At 43.8% G+C, this 24,942-nt stretch overlaps 1 protein-coding gene across 1 annotated transcript in view; it reads right to left on the reverse strand.

Moving 5' to 3' along the window:
- Positions 1 to 1,491: 1,491 nt before the first annotated feature.
- CPD (carboxypeptidase D) overlaps positions 1,492 to 24,942 on the reverse strand; it is a 101,949-nt gene continuing 78,498 nt past the window's right edge. Inside the window, exons 14-21 of the mRNA XM_073565418.1 lie at positions 19,615 to 19,750; positions 16,690 to 16,839; positions 16,191 to 16,286; positions 16,034 to 16,098; positions 14,364 to 14,495; positions 12,614 to 12,799; positions 11,281 to 11,380; positions 1,492 to 6,570 (exon numbers count right to left, since the gene is read on the reverse strand). Coding sequence (XP_073421519.1) covers positions 6,344 to 6,570; positions 11,281 to 11,380; positions 12,614 to 12,799; positions 14,364 to 14,495; positions 16,034 to 16,098; positions 16,191 to 16,286; positions 16,690 to 16,839; positions 19,615 to 19,750 — 1,092 coding nt within the window. The 3' untranslated portion in view covers positions 1,492 to 6,343. The remainder of the gene's footprint in view (positions 6,571 to 11,280; positions 11,381 to 12,613; positions 12,800 to 14,363; positions 14,496 to 16,033; positions 16,099 to 16,190; positions 16,287 to 16,689; positions 16,840 to 19,614; positions 19,751 to 24,942) is intronic.

Consider the following 24,942-nt stretch of genomic DNA (forward strand, 5'->3'; position numbering starts at 1 on the left):
AATTCTTGCACGACATGTTATGTTTGAGGATCACCTTGCAGGATCAGCATGTCTTCATCCCTCCAGTTACATTAGAACTCCTGATATGATATTTGGCTCTGAAGTATTACTGGGGGTGCAAGCTTAACGCTGCTGCGCCCCACAGCATCACGTGAACATATCCTTAGTAGAGATGAGCGAGTATACTCGTTACTTCGTTACTCGAGTTTTCCGAGCATGCTCGGGTGATCTCCAAGTATTTGGCGTGCTCGGAAATTTAGTTTCTGTCGCCGTAGATGCATGATTTGTGGCTGCTGGACAGGCTGAATACATGTGAAGAATGCCTGTTTGTTAGGAAATCCCCACATGTATTCAGGCTGTCTAGCAGCCACAAATCCTGCAGCTACGGCGACAGAAGCTAAATCTCGGAGCACATCCAAATACTCGGGGATCACCCGAGCATGCTCGGGAAATCTCGAGTAACGAGTATACTCGCTCATCACTAATCCTTAGGGTATAGTATATTAACATTCAGCAGATTTGTTACATACTGGACTTTCGGAACTGGAGAATCAATACCATACATCTGAATGGGGTAAATTCTACAGCAAGAACATGGATTTCTGAAAACCCCATTTAGATGAATGTGACAGGAGCAGGAATGTCTGTGATAAATCTGCAACATATGACTGTATCAGTAGACATCCCACTGCCTGACCAGCAAAAGCTGAGGTCAGTATTTTTGCAGACGGAACTTCCTGTGAATACGTTGGTCTATGTATCCATATGGTGGACACATAGGAAGTCAAGGATTTCCCTGGAAACCCAAACCCACATGTATCACACACCAGTTACATCTAATGAAATGTGTGGAAATCTAGCAGGATTAGATATCTGCTGAATGTTGGGTCATAGTATCAAACTCGCTATATGTGGTTGTGTTGTGGCAGCACAACGCCAATTGGAGAGCAGCATAATGTAAAAAGAGACACTGACTCCAGTGATGTGTCACTTACTGAGCAGCTTGCCGTAGTTTTATCAGCAGATTATCACTAGAGGACTAGTAATCCTGCTGCCACGTAGTCCTCCATATTCATGAGCTCTGTATAACCCGCCTCCTACCACTGATTGGCAGCTTTCCGTGTCCATTGGCAGGAAGCAGCCAATCAGTGATGTGGGTGGGGTTATACAGAGCTCAGCTTTTAGAGAACTGCAGCAGAGAAAACGGATTTTACCAAAACTGCAGCAAGCAGCCCAGTGAGTGACATTTTCAGAAAGAATGAGTGTGCACACAGACTACTGTAAAGGCTCAATAGAAAGTCTACAAAGTCCATACACCGCTCTGATAGCGCCCTCCCGTGGATACTCTTAAAGATAGACTTCAAAAAGAGACATTCTAGAAATCACTGTCGTGCAAGATGGTTTTCAAGGATTTGATCTCTAAACCAGTGCGTAGATTGCCGAACGCGGCGATACGTGAGCACGCTGTTAGAAAAGAACACAACAAAAGAATAACGCAGACTTGGCTTTTTTTTTTTTTGGTTTCTTTTCAAATATTTAGTTACATAACTTGCAATAAATAAACATGACTTCTGCAAATCAGTCACATCAAAGGGTTCAGTTCTAACATGGTTTTAAAGGCAGGAACGGAAAAAATATTGACAAGGTGGTAAATTAGCGGCGTGACTCCTGCATCCTGGATTTATTTCCACAAAATTAGGACAAGATAAAAAGGAAAAAAAAAAATCAAGTGAAAATGAGCACGTCCATGTAGAATGGGCTATTAACAGGCACGAGTGCAATACATAATGTTGTACCAATTCAATGACAATATCCGGGATCAATTTCCAGCTACAACAAGACGATGGTTTCTTAAAGCAAATTACTGGGGGATTCCATTCATGAAATCAAATTAACCCCTTTTCACATGATAAAGCGTTGCAGCATTGTCGCGCACCATACCGGGTCTAGCAAATGCTGCTGCAACAAGGCACTTCAGGAGTTACGACATATCTACACAGCATGGAAGGGGGGAAAGCAAAGGTCCAGAGTGCCTCATTGGGATAAGCACATAATACTGCATGGCCTTGGGATGTACGGGGAAAATAGACAGAATGGGTTTGGTGATGGCAGCATATATTACACAGAGGCCAGAGAATGCAGCGTTCTACAAGAGATGTACCTTTACCAGTGCTAAAGTGACTGCATAAACAGCAACGCTGTAATAGATTCCTAATAAAGGGAAAATACAGAAAAATGTCACAGATGTGCGAAAATCTGATCTCGGACTACCAATGATTACTAGAAGTGATAGGGCTTAATAAAGAAGAGGACACTCTGAGCACAGTGAAAGGGGTTTATGAAAATCTAGCGAGTCTAATTACAGGATCATGTAAGTCAATGACAGTCTGCTTAGAATACAGCGTCAGATTTTCAGGAGAAGGCTCCAGGCGGTACCAAAGGGGGCCGAGCACTCTATACAGCCCTTTTGTTGAAGGCGAGGGGGAAAACAGTGGTGACCCGGGATCGCAAACATCACCTATATACAAGATGATCCACAGATTATTTCAACTCGGCGTGAATTAGTAAGACCATAGTTACTGATCGCAATAATTAATGCCCTAAAGGGGATAGAACCACTGCATGTAAAGTTATCACCTATGTAAAAAAAAGAAAACTCTCAATATTCAAAATGCAATATTGGAAACCGTGCAGGACAAATTAACGCATGAGGAACACAACCAATCTAAGGCTGAACTTAGAAAAAAAACACAACTTAAGGCAGTGGATTTGGCAGCGATCTGTTAATTAAATACTTCTTTTAAGTTTTAGTCCTGAATATTAATATAAAACACAAAACAACCTAAACTGTATGGTCATGTTCTCATGTTCGAAAACACTGCATTTTTTCTTCCAGTGTCTGACCTAAAATACTATATAGCGATCTGCTCCGATTATTGTATTTTTCCTTTGTTTTCTAGTGCAGATTAGATGAAGCATTTTATGCGTTTTTAGTATAGAAAAAATGGGATGTGTCACTTGCCCTAATTGCTCCTTTTTACACACATCACATCCACGCTCTTCATCTGTTTAAGGGCAATTGACTGTCTGCATAAAATAACAGTGGGGAAAAAAATGCAGCGTTTACTCCGAGTGGGAACTCGGCCTTACAATGAGGTTACTAGGATATACAGGCAAAGCAAGAACTGCATGAAGGGTCAAACAAGAAATAAGGTCAAAGGATCCGACAATGCGAGAACACATTGGTTATTGCAGATCTATTGCGAGAATTCACACACAATACAGGCTGCACATTATTAAAAAGATTCCGTAGACCTGATGAGGCTGGTGTACTTGATTTTAAAACCAATTTCAGCAACTTTTTATCATCCTTGAAGATAGTTTTACTGCTCCACAATAAAATGAGTTCAGCTATAGCAATAGTCCTAAAATACATTTATTTTTTTGGCTACTGAGCCAATAATTTAATGGCCGGTAGTCGCCAACTACCTTCCTGTTCCAACCCTGCGGAGATGTGTCCCGGTACAGGTGGCGATTCTCAGGCTTCACTTGACCCCACAGCAGCTCTCTCTCTTTTGCTTGTCTGTCGGCACAGGGTCACTACGGACGTCACGCCATTGTCAGCCGGCTCCCCGCCGTGTTAGGTTAGACGGTTGTCAGTCAGCATGATGTCAGCAGAGCAAAGCGGAAGAGAAGGCACTGCTCTGTCAACATGACATTGGAAGCAGGGGAATCGCCGGCAGGAGCGGTCCATGGCCACTTTGAGCCAGAACACATGTCGAAGGGTAAAAGAGGCAAGTAGTTGGCGGGTACGCTCTTATCCCAAAAAAATAAAAACAAAGTCCCAGATAAACCCCTTTCACTTTAGGAAATAAAGAATTTACATGTATTTATAAACTACGTACAATAGCCTCATTAGGTCTTCAAAACCTATGTAATAATATGTGCAGTCAGCATTGTGGAACATGACGACAGATCCGCTTTAAGTCTGATCATGGTCCACCAATGATTTCAAGAATGAAAGCTCTTTGTAAAAAGCACCAAACCCTTTGCCACGGCTACCGATACGGACAATTTCACAAGTTCCTTTTTGGGCAAGTCCAAACGTGGTGAATTAATCAGCAGCAAGTTACAGTCCTATAAACGTAGGTGAGGAAGACACCACTCACGTGTAATGGAAAAAACACCATGCAGATGTTAAGCCCACAGCATTTTTCCTCTTTTGCAGAAAAGCAAAGGATTCTCACTGTGGGTTTAACCTCTACAATGCAGAAAGGTAAAATACAAGTTATTTCCCTAGATTCTGCTGTGGAATCCCTTTATTCTGGCGTCTCTCGACTTACCCAAATTGACATGGTCCTGTGCTTTGAATGCTGTAGCAGAAAAAAAAAAAATCAAAGCCGTGATAAAGGGGTGTAAGCAATCTTCTAAAAAAAAAAAAAAAAAAATCAGTGACGGTACCAGAAATCGCAGACCTCACCAATGTGCTTTTGACACATTTATCTACAAAGTACCAAGTGATGAGTTGCAACCAAACCTCCTAATATTAGAATAATAATTCCAAAAAGTGGAATATTAGAACATTATTTAGTGTGAAATTTAGAGGATACAAATCAGAGGGTTTGTCTAAAGCTGGAGTCACACATAGCGACTTACCAGCGATCCCGACAACGATATCAACGTGTCAGGATCGCTGGCAAGTCGCTATGTGATCGCTGGTGAGCTGTCACACAGCCACTTCACCAGCGATCAGCACAGTGACGCCGAGCACGCGGTGTCGCTGTGTTCGTTAGTTACCAGCGCGCTGACGCAGGGAGCTGGTAACTAACGTACACATCGGGTATCCAAGGGACGCACGTCCTTTAGATACCCGATGTGTACGTTAGTTACCAGCTCCCTGCATCAGCGCGCTGGTATCTAACGTACACATCGAGTATCTAAGGGACGCGCGTCCCTTGGATACCTGATGTGTACGTTAGTTACCAGCAGATCGCTGGTCTCCCGCCTGTCTCACGCAGCGATGCGTGCTGGCCAGTGGGAGATCAGCGATGAAAGAAATGTCCAGAGGTTTCTTGCAGCGATCAGCGATACCTGCAGGGGGCCAGTCGCTGATCGCCGTCACACACAGCGATCTCGCTGGTGAGATCGCTGTTGTGTCACAAAACTTGTGACTTCCGACGGGGCCTTAAGTGTTCACTTTAAAGGGCATGTCACACTAAGAGATATCGCTAGCAATATCGCTATAACTAGTGACGTTATAGCGATATTGCTAGCGATATCTCTGTGTCTGATACTTACCAGCGACCGGCTCCCCCGCTGGTTATCGCTGATCGCGCGAGAACGTTCAGGACTGTTTCTCGTCGTCAGCTTCCTGTGGCGCTTCCTGCTGTGAGGACGAGCGACGCGTGGAGCCGGGCGGGAGGACGCAGGATCGCCTGGTGTGACAGGTAAGTAGCGATCCCCGTCCCCAGTGATGTCGCTGGTGAGATCTGCCTATGTGGCAGCTCACTAGCGACCACTTAGCGATGTACCAGCGATCCTGACCGCGTCATATCGCTGGTCGGGATCGCTGGTACATCTCTAAGTGTGACAGTACCTTTACTGCTAAGTTGACTAACTGATCAACAAGCATGATAGGAGAAACGTGCCAAAGATAAGAAAATGAAGCCTTGCTGACCAGTCAGCAGCTTGATGACAGAGGGCAGTCCGCTGTACCTGTCGCCTTCATTATTGTAGTGTTTAAAAAAGAACATTAAACTACACACACTCTTTGCTCCAGAACCCCATTACAAATACCTTGAGAACCTAAACCATCTTTGACTACTATAAAACTGCTCTCAGGCAAAAACATTCATTTTTTTCATCCCCCCCAAATGGCAGAAATAAAATCCGTTCAATACAAAATCTCACTCAGTTACCAAAAACAACAAGCTGACAACACGTTCACCCAAAAGTCATATAGTTCTTATGTACAGACATTATAGAGGAGAAAGAAGTACGGAGGCTCAGTGAGGCACCTCGCCGAATATTGCAATAGATCCTAAACCCCCTAGTAGGGGCCGCTGTGTGGAGACAATGCGGCTGGTAAGGCTTCATAAGCGATCCACTGTAGTTGTGATCCTTGGTTGTCCCGTTATTTTCCTCGCAGACAATGGGATCCAGACATACACAAAATTGTAAAAATGAAAAGAGCACTTAACACAGAGTAGTTCAAGAAAAAGTCAATGGCAAATGTGCAGATACAAAAGGCAGGATGATGCCGCAGCCAAATAGGAATTGTTCCCAATGGTGGGGACGTCTTGGGATTTTGCCTGGAGCAGCTCGTCCTGGCCGTAGCGTCTATTTAATGCTTGCTGGTATATAGTGTCTCCTCCTCAGTGTCGGTTTCATCCTGGAACTCATTACTTAGGAGAGATTTCTTAGAGCCGGCAGACATCAGGCGGATTTCGTCCTCGTAGTCATCGTTGTTTTGCCGCAGCCGATGGAATCCATCTTTGTGCCTATTGGACTTGATGGAGCAGACGCACCAGATGATGCAGGCCGTCAGAAGGAGAGCCGTCATTGTGGCTCCTGAAAAGAAACCGCAAAGATTCTAGTTTAACAATAAAGGCAAGAACATTTACAAATACGTAATTAGCGAGACGACAGAACAGTGGCAGCATGACACTATTAGGCCATGTTCACATGCAACATTTTTCCTGTAAATTAAAATGCGGCTTTTAACAGAAACAGGAAAAGCTATGAGATTTCAGAAATCTTGTGGACACGCTTGATCTTTTTTCCTTGACTGAATTTGAGAACTGCAGTGTTCTTGAAATCTGAACCAGGTCAATTCTTTCAATATTTTTGCAGTGTTTTTTTCACCCACAAAAAGCTAAGAGAACATATAAAAAAAAAATTTAAAAAAATGCAACAAACATTTTCATGTATTTCATTCCTGTTTTGGTGAATAAAACTAGCTTTATTAAAAATGTACTGTAGACAAAACACAAGTAATCAGCAGCTAAACAACGGTACCAAACTGGGTGTTTTGAGCACAGCGTTTTACTATCAGGAGAGCAGCCTAAGGGTAAAGCCACAAGCACAGATTTTACTACCAAAAATCCATGGTGAACTACTCCATGTAGACTCTGCACATTTCACTCTCTGCTACACTGAATGGGTCAAATCTGCTGTGAAAACCCAACAAAAACAACAAGGAAAAAAACAAAACAAAAGAAAAACCAGGGGCACCAAGTGAATCTCAGGTGGATTAAACCTCTGCCGGATGCCTGCTGCGGTAACCTTATGGTGGAGTTTTATCAACGCCAATACATAAAATCCACAGTAATTTCATCCTGTGTGAACTTAACCTTAAATAGTTAACATTTTCTTATTCACAGCGCCAACAAACGTAAAACCCCCTTAACTATACTTGCCTTAGATATAGAAAAAGCTTTTGATACCGTCACATGGTCATATATGTTTAATATAATGCACAAATTGGGGATATCGTAACAATTAATCAACTCACTCAAACTCCTCTACAATAACCCAGTAGCGTATTTAAAACTACCCTCAACTTCTCCAGAACCAATAGTTATTCATAGGGGAACTAGGCAGGGTTGCCCCTTGTCTCCAGCTCTATTCGCTATGGTAATGGAACCATTGGCGCAAAAGATCCGCCTACACCCCGATATCACAGGCCAAACTATAGGTAAACATGAATACATGGTCAGTCTGTTTGCCGACGATCTTCTTTTGACTGACGAACCCCCGTGTGTCCCTGCCTAATCTTATAAATACACTTAAACACTTTGAGGAAATTTCTGGTTTGAAGGTTAACGTTGATAAATCAGAAATCATGTTCCTTAATACCTCCCCTACTGAACAAACCTCAATATTAGAGAACTTCCATTTCCGCCATGCGAAGAGCTATATCACCTACCTAGGAATCAACCTTACACTATCCAAATCCACGTTATTTAAGCATAACTACACCCCTCTTCTTCAAAAACTAACGCAATCTTTATCAAAATGGTCCTCCCTGTATCTCGCTTTTTTAGGAAGAGTCCATTCGATTAAAATTGTCACTTTGCCTCAATTCCCATATTTGTTTCGATCTCTGCCCATTCCAGTGCCTCTGATGACTTTCAAAATGATAAACTCGCACATAACACGTTTTATCTGGAATAATAAAAAGCCCCGTATCTCTTAAGCAAATTTTGTTCAGACATAAAAGACAGGGAGGAGTCTCTCTGCCAAACTTTACTCTTTATTACAGGGCGGCTCAGATTGCCCAGCTGGCAGGGGTCAACGCAGAACAACACATTCCCATCTGGCCGCAAATCGAAAACTCACAGATAGCACCTTATTCCTTGGAGAGCCTAATCTGGGCCACAGGACAATTACCGAAGGATCTAGCCTTTCATTTGCCATCTACTTCTCACTCCCTGCATCTCTGGAGAGCGAACAGATTTCAGTTCGCACTACAATCTCACCCCTCCCCGCTTTTAAACTTGTTTAATAACCCCATGTTTCCGCTAGGAATTAAGTCTCGGAACCACTCGTGGTGGCACCAGAAAAAATTAACTAGGCTGCAGAATTTATCGACTCACTTTAAATAAATGTCAAAACAAGAGTTTGTCGCGAAATATCAAGTCCCGAGGTCTGAGGCTTTCAGACTGGAACAAATTTTCCACTTTCTGCAAAACCTAACAGTAGGCTCACCAAACATAAAACCTACAACGTACGAGTTAAAATGTTTATATGACCCCCTGGGTAATGGCCTTATATCCCATCTCTATTCTATATTTAATCAACCTAGAGACCGCTCTAAACTGAAATCTATGGAGCAATGGGAAGCAGCCCTACAAAGCTCCCTCACACCTCAAAGGTGGTACAGGTGTTACGAGAATATAATGAGGGGTAGCAATCACGTTTCACTCACCGAAAAATCCCTTAAACTGTTCCATAGGGTTCACTACGTACCTAGCTTCCTGCACAATATCTACCACTCAGTCCCTGGCGGTTGTTTTAGAGGGTGCACGGATATTGGGGATACCCTCCACATATGGTGGACATACCCGATAGTAAAGTCTCTCTGGAAAGATGTGGTAAAACTAATTGACAATATATTGGGTAAGAAATTGCTTCTGTCGCCGTCAGTACTACTGCTGGGAGACAGACCAATCAATGCCAGTACTGGGACCTGCCGTCTTACTGACTTTATTGCTATGGCAACGAGAAACCACATAGCTAGCAGATGGAAGACTAGTACGCTATCAATAACGCAGGTGAAGAGAAGGGTTAATTTGATAATGTTATACGAGAAAATAGAAGCCATCAGATCTGATTCACTTGACGCTTTTCGAAATATCTGGGACCCTTGGATTCAGGCTTACGGGGGTGATGACCTTTCCAGGATGATATCTTTATCTGCCTAGCGGGCTGACATGGTAGTTGTCTCTTACCATTATAGTCTCTAAAACAAACTCTCTAGTACCTCACGTCTATTTACTCTATATTATTGACACTCATTACATACTCCCCTCTCTCCCTCCCTACCTCGTTAAGACTAGATTAGTCGTGTTATAATTGTTCTTCTACAAATTTCTAAAAATTTAGATTACGAAGTCAAGGATAACATATGACATATTGTGTCTTTTCTTGTATATTTCCCCCTGTGAGGGGATCCTTGTACTCTAATATGAATGTATTCCATGTTTTATGATGTTTCCTTTTCAATAAAACCGATGAAACTAAAAAGTTAACATTAGTACTAGGCCACGTGCACATCCCATAAATGGAATATGTTCTTCATCAAGGAACAGTTTAAGGCACAAGGGAGAGGGGAATATTTATCTGCACCCCAGTTCTATGCCTTAGACCAAAGGTGGGCCAATTAATCTTCCAGACGGGCCACATGACTGATGTGGGGGCCGAACCAATAGGCTGAAATTAATTCTGCTCAATATTAATACACTTAATATAATTGTAATTAATATGTTCAAGTGTATCACTTAATATTGAGCAAAATTAAATACGATGACATTCCTCTATATACCGCAAGAGCCTTCACAAAGCCCCTATATACAGTTTGAGCACCCACATAGCCTCCTATATATACTGAGGCCCACATAGCCTCCTATTTATACTGTGAGGCCCACATAGCCTCCTATATATACTGTGAGGCCCACATAGCCTCCTATATATACTGTGAGGCCCACATAGCCTCCTATATATACAGTGTGAGCCCCACATAGCCTCCTATATATACAGTGTGAGCCCCACATAGCCTCTTATCTATACAGTGTGAGCCCCACATAGCCTCCTATATATACAGTGTGAGCCCCACATAGCCTCCATATATTATACACAGTGCCGGCCCGACATTGTCTCCTATACACATGCAAATATCCCATAAACATGGAGAAAAAACAAACAAAAAAGCCACCACATACTCACCTCGGTCCCACTCCCCCAGCGCTCTGCTCCTGCTTCCTGTGCACTAAGTCTCAGCAGAGAGATGAAATAACATTGCGTCTGCTGTCCCACACACTGATTGATGGAAGATGGAGCCGGTGGTCCTGACCTCCAATGTATTCACCACTGACTACATTCTGAAGATGCATAGAGTTTTCACAGCAGGCGGCAAAGCGGATGGACGATGGGCAGAGGAGGGCATGCTGCGGCCCATGGGCCACTTTTTCAGCCCTTCAGCTGTCTCGGTATGAGGGTTGGACTGGAACAGGAACAGTGCCAGATGTGGCCTGAGGGCTGCAGTTTGCCCAGGACAGCTTTAGAGAATAGTTGAGTCACTTAGGCTTGTTTCCGTGACACAGGGAAAGTCAGAATTCTCCGAACAGTAGATGGGTGTAGCATGCCTACATCCACAGAAGATGTGTGGTTAGTTCTCCAACCACCTGCCAAGTGCTTTGATAATATTTTGAAAGCAAAAGGAGATTACACCAAATATTGATTTATTCATTAACTTCAACACACTTTTGAAAGCATTACGCTGCAGCATTTTCTCTTGAATATAAAATACACCCATTCAAATGCCAAGTATTTGTCAAGAATAATTTCACAACTTTTTCCACTTTAGTGTCACCTATAAGGTGTACAAATCCAATGATATAGATTTTGGCAAAGCATAGCTGGGCTTGGATGTTTTTCATAGGTCTTGTCACCCTACCCCACCCATGTAGGTACGGTAAGTGATGTGAAAAGGGTTTTTATGTGTAAGCGCAACAAGAATTAGGATAAGTTCCTAATTTAACAATGAAATACTAGTCATACCTGCAATAGTTACAACCAACTCCCTGGGCAGTCCAAATATACGATTATCCATGACAAAAATGATTTCTACAAGGCTAGCTGCATCATGCCTAACGTGAACCTAAAAAGAAAGGTAAAGCAAGTCATGAAAGCAAACTATGAAGAGTGAATAAGGTCTATAAATACATATGGTGATAATCAAAGCAGCAATTAAAAAAATGAACTTGAACTTAAATCTACAGTATCCCCCCAACCCAAGTCACTCACCTGACAATAGTATCCACTACAATGGAATTATGTCTGTGCTGGACAAACCCTCCTCACTACTTCTGGACTAGTGGTTTGGCAGTATCAACCACAAACATTGTGTGAGCAAGGAATTTATTGCAGTATCAGATAAAAAAAATTCCTTGAAATGTTTCTATTTATTTTTTTTTATTAGAATTGGTAAAATAAGAAACCTTCAGACTAGAGCAAAACCACAACAAACCGGATTTTTGGGAGTTAGTAATGGTGCACCTTTTGGCTTTGTTTTTAATGTTTGAATGTACTCCTTTGGGATATGTCCACATGTTACAGTCATATCACGTCAAAAACACGTGAACACAGCCGACTTGCCTAAATATTTTCCAAAAGGGATTTGGAAGGGAAAGTTCAATGTCACGACTGCGTTTTAAATAAATAATTAAAAAAAAAAAAAAAAAAAAAAAGAGTGGGTCCCCCTGTATTTTTGATAACCAGCAAGGCAGTTGTCAGTTTTGCCTGGTGGGTCATCAGAAATACAGGGGAACCCACAACATTTTTTTACATTTTTTTTTTAAATTTACAGCGCAGATGCCGGCTGATGAATACTCCCGTCAGCTGCCGCCTGCTCTCACTGTTATTAGCGACAGCAGGCGTACTCTGACGGGAGTAGTCCCATCAGCCGACACCTGTGACAGTAGGAAAATTTTTTACCTCTGGTCACAGCTGCTGGCTCACGCTGTCATCTGACAGCAAGGGAGCTGCTGCGCTCTGACCGGTGGTAATGATCTTACTGCTGATCAGAGCGGCCGGTGTTTCTTGTGCTGTCATGCAGATGACAGCATGGGAAATACCCGGTATTCAGGGTGCCGAACCCGAGAAGTAACACGTACAGTACTTCCAGGTTTCCTGGTGAAGTCCATGTTCAGGGTCCGTGCCCGAACAGTAGGTGTTCGATACGGACCCGCACTTTACTGTTTGGGTTCGCCCAGCTCTAACCCTCAGCTACTTAAAAGTAAACCAACTACAGACTTTTAGGAAGAAGGGATAGAAAACATTTTCCCAGCTTTCAGTCTACCTCAGAGACCAGCCATATCAGAAAAGGTAATACCTGTGTGTGCTGCTGCTGGAATCCCTCAGCAATGGCGTTAATGTTATGGAACCCTGGTGCAAGCAGAACATGGAAGTATCCGCCCTCCTTAGTGTACACTCTCACTCCTTCATTGAAAATAATTGTAGCTTTCGGCACAGGTTTTCCTTTCTCATCCTTTACAATGCCATGTACGCCTTTATGTACCTGGAAAGACAAAAAAAAAAGTTGTTAGGTTCTCCTAACAATATGTATACCACCACTATTGCGTGACTTATACCTTATATGTGAGAGCGGCTTACTACACCCAATAACAAGACAAAATAATTGGTATGGGAAATCCTCCGGAAAAGAGAACGTAAAAGATCACAGCACATAAAGAGGAGAAGCAGTGCTATACAATTGGGGAACACTCACTCGCCTGCTAAGAGTGCTGCTGTGGAGGTGAGCGGAGCGACCGGGATTCAGTTCCTATCACTTATTGATGGAATCCCTTAAATCCACCTTCTATTACACGTTCAATTTCCATTTACGTTACTGCTGGCTCTTGTTACCTTGTTTTTAACCCTGTGATGTGCATAGTTTTACCTGAAGCTCTGAATAGTATTTTTTAACCATTCTACATCGTTTTTGGCACTTTAGACTTCCATTCTTAAAGAGTAACAGCACTTTAACTTTTTATTTCATGTATCAACAGTACAGATAAGCAACACTGTAATATATGAGCTCTAACAGTACACATTAGCAAAGCTGTAATATACCTTAAGAGGCAAGTTTGTTTCCTTCTCCTTTTGCATTGATTTTTAACTCATTTCATGAGTAATAAACGTGTAAAGAAAAAGAAAGTCGGCACTGCCAATACTACTGCCGACGTGAGACTCATGTCCATACTGCTCATGGAGGCTGAACCCTGAGATCTCGGGTGCTAGTGCAGAAAACACAATGTATGAATCCAATGAGAGGAAAGAATAGCATAGCACTCACCGATCCAGGTGACCCTGCTAGCAAGCACGAAACTGTCGTCGTCAGACATTGCTCACTCCTCCCTCCAGCCTCACGGCCAAGAAGTTTTAATGTGGATTTCTAAATAAAGCGGACTTTTTCACCTGGATTGGTGAGTGCTATGCTATTCTTTCCTCTCATTGGAATCATTTCATGAGTAAAGTATGTATTCAGTGAAGACAGATTTTCACATTACAGAAATAAAAGATGACAGTTGGTGCTTTTAAAATTCTATGTCGAGGGTAGGAGTTTGAGGCAGACACGGACGTTTTGCTGCAGCTCTTTAAAGGTGTTGTCCACTACTCAAACTCTCCCAGTTAGATAACACCTATACTCACCTTTGTTGCCGTTCCAGCAGCGCTGACTTTTTTTCTCCTCTCCTACAGACGTAATTGACTGCGAGAGGAAGTAAGAGCCGCGGCTGCTCTCACTTCCTCCAGATGTCTTGATTTGTCTAAAAGAGGGGCGAGTGAAGCCAGTATTAATTATGTCATGCAATCCCTGGGGTCAACGTCACACAATCCCCGGGTGAGACAGTGCAGACACTGCTGGATAAGCGCTGGCACCAGAGGCGAGTATAGCCATTATTTTACTGGGGGAAACATACGGATTCAGAAGGCATTGTCAGAATAGCAGACAAGCCCTATAAGCACTTTGAAGTGTGACATCCAACCAACAAAAAATATAACAAAGAATGAACATTTTTAGTGACATGGAAACAGTGGAAGTAAGCACAATCCTACACATGAATCTTGCTCCCCAAACTTACCTCTACCAGCATCGCAAGAAGTGATCGTTTGTTGTCCATCCAGAGGGACTTCAGCTGCCCAGCACCAGGAAATAAACAGCAACTTGTATACACTGTGATCTCTGGGCAATGACCGTGGGTGACACTGAAATCCTGCAACCAAAAACAAAGCAAAACAAATGTTTAGGTCGCAAAATCGCCCAGATATTCTTTGAGTACATTAAGGTCTTCATTTAATATACCTGAGGGGTGTCCTGTCCCCAATCACGGGTATGAATTCGAAGATAAACATTTATATTTTAAAATGATAAAAGAAATCTCCACTACTGCGATTTCTTTATAGAGCATTTGCTACTTCTCTGCAACTATTATAGGTGTACCGCCAACCTTTACCATCAGAGTGTTTTACCTGCTTGGGTTATTCCAAGAATCATACTCAGGGCAGTGGAGTCGGTGTCCATTTTGGTGGAGACGGAATAAAACGGACCAACTCCGACTCCTAAAGTATATAATACATTGGGTTCAGTATTACCAATGCAGGATGTGCTGTAAATTTTTTCATAAGAATTTGGGAAATTTATGAAATGCTCTATAAATGTCTGTTCTGTTCCTGATCTAAGGATCTGGGCTTTCAGTTGAAATGAATCTGTGCTGCACTTCATGCACACACTCAGTAGTGAGGCAGGGCTGTGGAGTCAGAGTCGGAAGTTTGGCTTACTGACTCCACAGCCCTGATAATACTCACGGCAAAAGTCCTAACGTGCTGCTAATAGTGGTTTTAAAGTAATTTGCATGACTGCGAGCATAAAAAGATACCTTCATCTTTTTTTTTTTTTTTCCCCTTGTTGCCGAGTTCAGTTTTCAGGCAGTTGACAAATATAGTCCATGCTTACTTCTTGGTGGTGAAGACTTCTTGGCTCTGAGGCCATGTTACCACAGATCTGCTCCGACCCGGAGAAGCAGGCTGTCCTGCCGTGCATAGAGTGGCAGGACACCAACTGTACAGAAGGAGTGAGAGCATGTGTGCCCACCAGCCCTCAGATCATTAAGGGAATCTGTCACCAGGTTTTCCAAGCTAATGTAAGAGCAGCATAATGTAGGGGCACAGACTTCCGCTCCAATCAGGTGTCATTAATTGGGCCGCTTGCTGCAGTTTTGAGAAAATCACTGTTTTATCAACATGAAATAATCACTAAATGACTAAAAACCTGCTGCCATGTAGTCATCCATATTCATGAGCACTGTATAACCCTGCCCCCACCACTGATTAACAACTTTTTGCCTATGCACAGTGTACACAGAAAACTGCTAATCAGTGGTGTGGGCAGGGGTATACAGAGCTCAGCATTCAGAGAACTGCAGCAGATGAAACAGGGATTTTATCAAAACTGCAACAAACAGCCCAGTAAGTGATACGATGCTGGAATCAGGGTCTCTGCCTCTACATCCTGCAGCTTTGAGATGGGGCAGCAAAAACTTGATTATGGATTCCCTTTAGGTGGATGTTAATATTGCAATAAACTTTGACCATCAAACTGTAAATGTAATAACTGCAAGGGAACATTTATTTTTTAACAAAATGTAAATGTAAACAAATTTTATGATTGATACAAGGAATTTGATATTTAATGGTGGTATTACAAGCCTAAATTTAAGAACAGTTAAGGCCATGCCGGTGAGACTTAACATACCTTCATGCTGCCTTGATGCCCTCTCCATTCAGCACCACTGATCACTCCTCCAGGAATATTCTCATCTATAGCAAAACACATGGTACAACAATGTCTGTCTCCCAAGTACGGTAACACAAGCAAACTAAGACTAATATAGATCATCAGCTATACTAACCAGACTTGTTAGGGCATCCTGGGTGTCCAAGATGAATTGTAGGGTGGTTATTTGCATAGACAGAGGCTAAATGTTTCAAAGTATCTTTATTCTCCACTGTTGAAAGGAAAAAAAATATTATGTAAAAAATAAAATTTTCTAATACACTATACCAATATATGTGTCATGCTTTCAAGACCTCTACTTGCTGTTATTCAGTAAGAACATTCAATATGTATAAATGTGACAAGAGCAGATTTTTATCCACACAAACAATTAAGAGAGATCATGACAATCAAGGAAAACTGGGAAAGAAAGAAAGATCGGAAAATTGTTCAACTTAGAATACAAAGAATAACTTACTGGCCGAATCTTTATTACCCTGAGTATTAAAGATGCCATAAAATGTAATTCAAGAAATTTGTAAAAGAAATCAAACAATTCTAAATATCTGCAAATAAATTGGAGATGGTGCATTTAAGACACGTTCCACTAGATGGCAATATGCCCCCAAGCTCACCTATGTGTACCGGGCTATCATATGGGTAGGTAACCAGCATGGAGCCCCCGTCTAAAACTACAGAAAGGGTGAAATCCTGCTTCAAGATTAAACTGTCAATGAGCACACTAGTTTCCTTTTCCCTTTCTCCAACAGGGCCAGAAGAGTTACCTAGGAAAGGGAAACAAAAGGTCGATAAGATGTATGTGTTTGAAAAACAAAAGGAGTGCAAACATCACAATTATATCTGTTTAAAAATAGAAAATAGTAATTTACACGTATTAAAAATAAAGTGAAAGCACCTGCCCCCTACCCTTACCGACTGTGCCCCCCCGGCCGCCCCCTCCCCTTACCGACTGTGCCCCCCCGGCCGCCCCCTCCCCTTACCGACTTCGCCCCCCGGCCGCCCCCTCCCCTTACCGACTGCGCCCCCCGGCCGCCCCCTCCCCTTACCGACTGCGCCCCCCGGCCGCCCCCTCCCCTTACCGACTGCGCCCCCCGGCCGCCCCCTCCCCTTACCGACTGCGCCCCCCCCGGCCGCCCCCTCCCCTCCCCTTACCGACTGCGCCCCCCCGGCCGCCCCCTCCCCTTACCGACTGCGCCCCCCCGGCCGCCCCCTCCCCTTACCGACTGTGCCCCCCCGGCCGCCCCCTTCCCTTACCGACTGTGCCCCCCCCGCCTCCCCTTACCGACTGCGCAACCCGGTCGCCCCCTCCCCTTACCGACGGCGCCCCCTGGCTGCCCCCTCCCCTTACTGACTGCGTCCCCCATTCGCCTCCTCCCCTTACTGACTGCGCCCGCCCCCTCCTCCTAATAACTGCGCCCCTCGCCCACCCCTGTCCCTTACCGACCGCGCCACTCGCCCACCCGTCCCTTAACGACTGCGCCCCTAGCCCGCCCCCTCCCCTTACCGACTGCGCCCCTAGCCCGCCCCCTCCCCTTACTGACTGCGACCCTCTCACCCGCCCCCTCCCCTAACTGACTGCGCGAGCCATCCCCTCCCCTTACCGACTGCTCCCCTCGCTCGCTCCCTTCACTGACTGCGCCCCTCGCCCGCCCCCTCCCCTTACTGACTACACACACCTGCTCCCTCCCCTTACTGACTGCGCCTGCCACAGATCTAGTGAGGTTCGGTTCTTTGGGAGAGGGCGGATTCTGTACAGTATCTGAAAGGTACATGGATCCTGGTGCACAGATCTGCAGGATTTCAGACAGACTCATCAGATTGCCTAGTTTAATCTTGTCAAGTTGCCAGTCCATTGAATACAATGGGAAATTCGTTTAACCTATTTTTCTTATAAATCCTCTTGAACAGATTCACAAACATGGGGAACCATTACAAGAATTAATCCCAATAAGCAGTAAATCATTGAGACAAAAAAAATAAATAAAAATCAGGTGACATCTTCCATCTTTAACTAGGAGTCCGAGCTTCCCTACATGCAGAAATGTTACCATATATAGCAGAAATAATGGACATTTTGGCAAAGATGGGTGAAACTGGTTTGAAAATGGCAGCAAGTGCAAAAAAGACAAAAAAAAAAAAAAAAAAAACATTTGGCAACATTTCAGTGTTTTCAGACAGATTTCATGAATTGGGCTCGAAATGTTTTGCTAATGATAAAGTTGAGAAAGATGGGTTCTCTTTAAATACAGACAATGGTAAATATCGTTAATCTGCTGTGGATGGCTCACCCATACAATGACTGCAATGGAGAAAATAAAAGCACATTGGTTTTGTATTACAGCTAATGAGAGCAGCAACACAAGAGTAAAGCTGCTCCCCATTGTTACCATGACATTTTTTTGGTGGAGAATGCGGGCACTACAATAGCATCACCAAACTGTGGACCCTTGAGCACACCAGGACTTAGGAACAACTGCGGTAAGTAAACCATTGCGTTACTGCCTGCCTCCATAGCTGTGTAGTCTGGCCACGTGAATTGGTGCCTGCACTGTATCACAGTGAATGCAAAATTGTTTTATTTTCCTTTTTTCTAATATTATATGTGCTTGAGGCCCCCGTCACACATAGCGACTCACCAGCGATCCCGACAACGATATCAACGTGTCAGGATCGCTGGCGAGTCGCTATGTGATCGCTGGTGAGCTGTCACAGAGACAGCTTCACCAGCGATCAGCACAGCGACGCCGAGCGCGCGGCGTCGCTGTGTTCGTTAGTTATCAGCGCGCTGATGCAGGGAGCTGGTAACTAACGTACACATCGGGTATCCAAGGGACGTGCGTCACTTAGATACTCGATATGTACGTTAGTTACCAGCTCCCTGCATCAGCGCGCTGGTAACTAACGTACACATCGGGTATCTAAGGGACACACGTCCCTTGGATACCCAATGTGTACGTTAGTTACGAGCAGATCGCTGGTCTCCCGCCTGTCACACGCAGCGATACGTGCTGGCCAGCGAGAGACCAGCGACAAAAGAAATGTCCAGCGGTTTCCTACAGCGATCCCGGCAGGGGGGCCGGGTGCTGATCGCTGTCACACACAGCGATCTCGCTGGCGAGATCGCTGTTGTGTCACAAAACTTGTGACTCAGCAGCGATCTCGCTAGCGAGATCGCCATGTGTGACGGGGCCCTAAGGAACGGCGCTGACACCGCACCTGATAAGGAAGGGATGGACAATAAATGAAGCATCGAAGCCAAAATATTATTGTGGCCACGTCAGTGTACGCTCCTAGAATTGTAAGCTTCGTGCAGGTTTTCTGCGGCTTTGTATAATTTATGGAGCAGTCCTGCAATAAGAAGAGCACAGTTTCCCCGGGCACGACCTTGTGATGTCTTTCATTGCTCATATTCAGGAATACTGGGAGTTTTACAGCAGAGTCAGCAGTCAGGCGGATCTCCAAAAATACCTGACTAGTCACACTAAAAATAACCCAGACAAATGAAAATGCATCATCAGGAAGAATGGAGAGCTCCTTACTGACGAAGTCCGTGTCCAGATCCTTGCCGTTGGCATTGGCTTGACCTATCTTCGAGGTGCAATCCTTCTCCGTTGCCCTCTCACGCCCATCTGGGTTCACCAGCGGCACGATAACTATTCTCGTCCGGTCAATGAGCTAAAAATATATAACAAAAACAAGTAGAAATAGAATCTGTAACGATGACACCAGTGTGGCTTCTAATGCTGCGGCCAGAAGGTTTCTAAGAGAACATACAGTCAGAAAACAACTACTGAAATTAGATTTTTCTTATAGATATCTATTTACACACTTGTAAGTGAATACATGTATGTAGGCTGTTATTTCTACATTCACTTTTGAAGGACTTTTTCCTAACATGCAAAGGCATCATCTAAAAAAAAAAATATATATATATATATTGTGGATTAGTGAGGGTTAAACAGCTCAGACCCCACCGATCCAGAGGAGGAGTAAAATACCATACCCTGCACATTATTCTCTATGGGACAACTGCAGATTGCTTTCTTGTAGGCCCATAAAGAATAAAGTGAAGCAGTACCACTCCATTCTGTTTTTTTGTTTTAAACATCTTTTTATTGGTTTAACAAAGATAAATAACATTACATGTAACTGATATGATCAAGCTTGATCTTACTAATCGTATATTCACATCTCATATATTACTGCTTGATACTTGTTGCTATGCAGTAAACCAGGTAGTATCCGTCTAAGTTTTATTGCTTAAACTCATGAGTCACAGACAAAATCTTTGATGTAGATCCCTGGAAAAGATGTACACATCAGTCGTAACAAAATAAAAACTTTTAACTGAGTAGAAAGAATAAAAGTTAGATAGAGAAGTAGAGTGGATAGAAGGGGGAGTAATTAAGGGTGGGATGGAGTAGGAATTCCAGTCAGGGGGTGATGTCCATTCGGCAGGGGGTTTTGCCCTATTGTCTGAATGGTCAACCAATGTTGCTCCAAGTTTAGTTGGTCTTAGGGCAATTTGATAAATTTTACTAAGGGTTTAGTAGTTTTAAGTATTCATCTGTTTCTCTAAAGAGTGTCCACGGCGCCCAGGTCAATCTGAATTTACCTATCTTAAAGGTCGTGCTGGCTATTATTTCTTCTATGTAATATATTTGGTTCACCTTGTGCAACCATTCTGCCAGGGTAGGACAGTCCTGTGATAACCAATGTAAGGGGATAAGCATTTTGGCTGCTGCTAACAAATACATAAGAAATTTTTTATGTTTGTATTGTGCAAGATCGCTTGCCCAGTTTAGAAAAATAAATTTCAAGGATGGGGGGTTTGGAAGCGGACAAAGTCTTGTTGCAATTTTAAGCACTTTCCTCCAGAATGGTTGAATATTTTTGCACTGCCACCATATGTGTAAATAAGATCCCCTCTCCCCGAAACATCTCCAACAATTAGAGGGTGCATCAGGCTGCCACTTCTTTCTAGTGTCAGGGGTGGTGTACCACCTTAGTAAGGGCTTTGTAAGAATTTTCTTGGACCTTCACACAGCCAGAAGGACCATGCGAGTTTTTATATATCTTTTCAACCTCCCAATCTTGCAATACAACCGCAAGGTCCCTTTCCCATTTCATTATAAACGCTCGTTTAACCGAGGTTGAGTGGGCCAGGAGCATCTGGTAAAGCTTACCCAACACGCCCCTTGGTTTATTTCTCTGAGTCAGCAACTTTTCAAAAGCAGTCAACACTCTGTGCGGAAGTCCAGATTGTAAATACGATCTGATCGCGTTTTTGAGCCTGTTGTAATGAAGAAAGTTAATATGATAGTGTGGAAATCTCATTTGTAAATCTTGCAGAGGGAGGATCACACCATCCTCCATGAAAGCATCTAGACTTTCATTTATTTTATGTAGAGAGTCTGTGTCCTTAAGAAAAGAGCGATCTAAATAGAGGCCAGGTAGGTCCCCTACTTTTATCAGGGGTGATGGAAGTGGCATTAGTGAGGATGAGAATCTGGCCCAGGTCCTGATTACATTTTTTGTTATTGCATTTGGGGAGAGAACCTTCTTTATAAAACCCGTTGGCGAGTGAAGGATAGTAGAGATTGGAAGCAGTACCACTCCATTCTGGTAGGAGTAATCTATAGCCCAAATGTAAGAAAGGGGTGGAAAATGCCTTTAAAGGGTAACTCCCATCTTCATAAAAGGGTATGGTCAGAAAGTGATTGTAAAAAACACAGTTGCAAGGTATTGCTTATTAAAATTTGCAGCCCTTTTGAAGATATTAATGCGTTAATTTTCTTCTGTATACAGCTCATTGCCATGGAGACCAACCACCACTGGTAGCAAGCAGAACAAGCCCAGTGCTTAAAAGATCTTTTCTATTAAGCTTGTAAGTACAGCTATGAAGTGGGCCAAGATCGCCAGCGTGTGCTATTAATTATCTATGAAGATGGGTGTGTGTACTTTGAAAATCCATGTCACAATGTGCATTTGCCCTTAATATAGAAATGAGCAATGTACGGTTCCAGCTATAAAGTGAGAGCTAATGAGTGCCAGTGTATTCAACCTCTGCCCACCCACCCAGCCTGACTGACAGCTTGTACTGAGAAGGGCGAGACGTCAGCAGCAGCAGGGAGGAGGCACACTGAAGAGCCGCTTCTGACATGGATTTTCAAAGTCTGTACAACAGCCTTGCCAGCTCTAAAATCTATTCAATAAAATATGTAGGCTTAAATTTTGAAATCTTATTACAGATCAACTTTATTGACTGTCAATAAGTAGTTTCAGCTTATTCTTATTATCCCAATTAAGTGTCTCTAAGAGTAACCCCCCCACAAGTTATGCATTTGCAGCAGAAACTTCTTGGCAAGAAAATTGCTATGCAAAATGCGCATGTTTTTGTTGTGTTTTTATACTTGCGTTTTATTGTTGCAGATTTTTCCCCACTCATTAGTTTGGTAGAAATCCACAGCAAAAACGCTGAAAGAATTGACAAGCTGCAGATTGAAATCTGCTTAAATTCTGCAAGGAAACAATAAGCAACATGTGCATGTGACTTCAGGAATCTCATGCACTTTGCTGGCATCACAAAATCCTTTGACAAAATGGAGTTACAAAAAAAAGCGAAGGATGTCTCTGACGTGTAGCCATACAATGAAAGTAAATCACACATATGATCCAAGTTTTTTTTGTTTTTTTTAAATAAAAGATAAATATGAACCATATTTTTTTAAATAAAAGATGCACTCATATTTCTGGAAAATAGAAAAAAACGTATTTCATATTAATTAAAATTTCCCTGGTTGTGTAGGTGTAAGAAAGTGGTGGTGTCCACACCGCTAATTTTATTGCAGTAGGGTAGAACAGGGAGGTGATGGATATAGTTAGTGTTTCTCTGCAAATTTTACTAATACACACAGATTAACGGCACGTACATTATGTACACTCTGCAACGCACACATACAGCACAGCTACATCATAGAAACATGGATTTTTGTGATAACTCACCGTAAAATCTTTTTCTCCGAGACGCTCATTGGGGGACACAGGTACTGTGGGTGTATGCTACTGCCGCTTGGAGGCTGACACTAAGTGAAAAAAAGAGGTTACCTCCTCCTTCGCCGTATACACCCTCGCCCCGATTGCGGACGGAAACCAGTTTGGTGCAAAAGCAGTAGGAGATCAAACAAAAATCAGACATCAACCTTAATACAGGTAACAACATGTCTAGAAAATAGCCACCCTTGTTTCATACAGAAAGCATAATTAAATAAACAGAAGCCACTTGGCTAATAGGGTGGGTGCTGTGTCCCCCAATGAGCGTCTCAGAGAAAAGGATTTTACGGTGAGTTATCACAAAAATCCATGTTTCTCCTTCGTCTCATGGGGGGACACAGGTACTGTGGGACGTCCTAAAGCAGTCCCTGGGTGGGAAGTTGACTCACCGACCCAAGCTACATGCACCTCTTGTCTAAAGGTGAGCCACTGCTGCTTGGAAAATCCTTCTACCCAGGCTCGCATCCGCCGAAGCCCGAGTATGGACATTGTAATGTTTAGTAAACGTGTGCAGGCTGGACCAGGTTGCTGCCTGGTGTCGAAGCGCCCGAGAGGCGCCCACTGCCCGAGTAGAGTGTGCTCTGATCCCTGCTGGAATTGGACACGATAGCATTCCTGAATAACAAAACAAATCCATCTGGCTATGGCCGATTTTGAGGCAGCGTGTCCCTTCCTGCGACCTTCAGGGAGCACAAACAGCGCGTCTGACTGACGAAAGGGTGCCGTCCACGACACAAACCTCCTGAGAGCTCTCACCAGGTCCAACGTATGAAGAGCCTTTTCCACAAGGTGCTGGACAGAAAGAGGGCAAGACAATATCCTCATTAATATGAAACGAGGAAACGACCTTTGGTAAAAAAAAAAAAAAAAGGAGGAGCTGGTCTAAGAACCACCTTGTCTTTGCAAAAGGTCAGCAACGGGGCTCGGCAAGATAACGCTGCCAGCTCCGAGACCCTCCTGATCGATGTTATGGCTACCAGAAACACCACCTTCCAGGAAAGGTATGACAAAGAGACATTCTGCAGCGGCTCAAATGGAGCTTCCTGCAGAACACTTAGGACCAGGTTAAGGTCCCAGGCGTCCATAGGTGCCTTAAAGGGAGGTACCAAGTGGGAGACCCCCTGGATTAAAGTCTTAACCTAAAAGTTGGTAGCAATCCTGTGCTGAAAGAGGACGGATAAAGCCGATATCTGTCTTCTGAGAGAACTGGGAGCCAAGCCTGAGTCTAAACCAGACTGGAGAAAAGCCAAGATATTAGGGATGGAGAATCTCAGTGGCGAACAACCTCGGCACCATGCAAAGAAAACCTTCCAGGTGTGGTGGTAAACTCGTGCCGAGGTAGGCTTTCGGGCGCTAACCATCGTAGCAACCACCTTGCGCCCGAACCCCGCCTGCGTCAGGATCCAGGATTCAATGGCCAAGCCGTCAAGCACAGGGCCCCTGAGTTCAGGTGGCAGATTGGCCCTTGACACAGTAGATCTGGGTGCTCTGGCAGGCGCCATGGCACGTCGACGAGCAGCTGCACTAGATCTGCGTACCACGCCCGATGAAGACAGTCTGGGGCCAGCAGAATCAATGGCACCACCTCTGCCTTGATTTTCTTGATGACTCTCGGAAGCAGAGGCAGCAGGGGAAACAGGTATGGGAGGCGAAACTGATTCCATGGCAGAACTGGCGCATCCACAGCGATTGCCTGCAGATCCCGGGACCGCGCGACGAACATAGACACCTTGGTGTTCACTCTGGACGCCATCAGATCCACATCCGGAGTTCCCCACCGTTGGCAAATCTGCTGAAAAACCTCTGGGTGAAGT

This window comes from Dendrobates tinctorius, unplaced genomic scaffold (genome assembly GCF_039654945.1).
Source record: "Dendrobates tinctorius isolate UK_male_01 unplaced genomic scaffold, ASM3965494v1 ptg000016l, whole genome shotgun sequence".
In the NCBI taxonomy this organism is placed as follows: domain Eukaryota; kingdom Metazoa; phylum Chordata; class Amphibia; order Anura; family Dendrobatidae; genus Dendrobates; species Dendrobates tinctorius.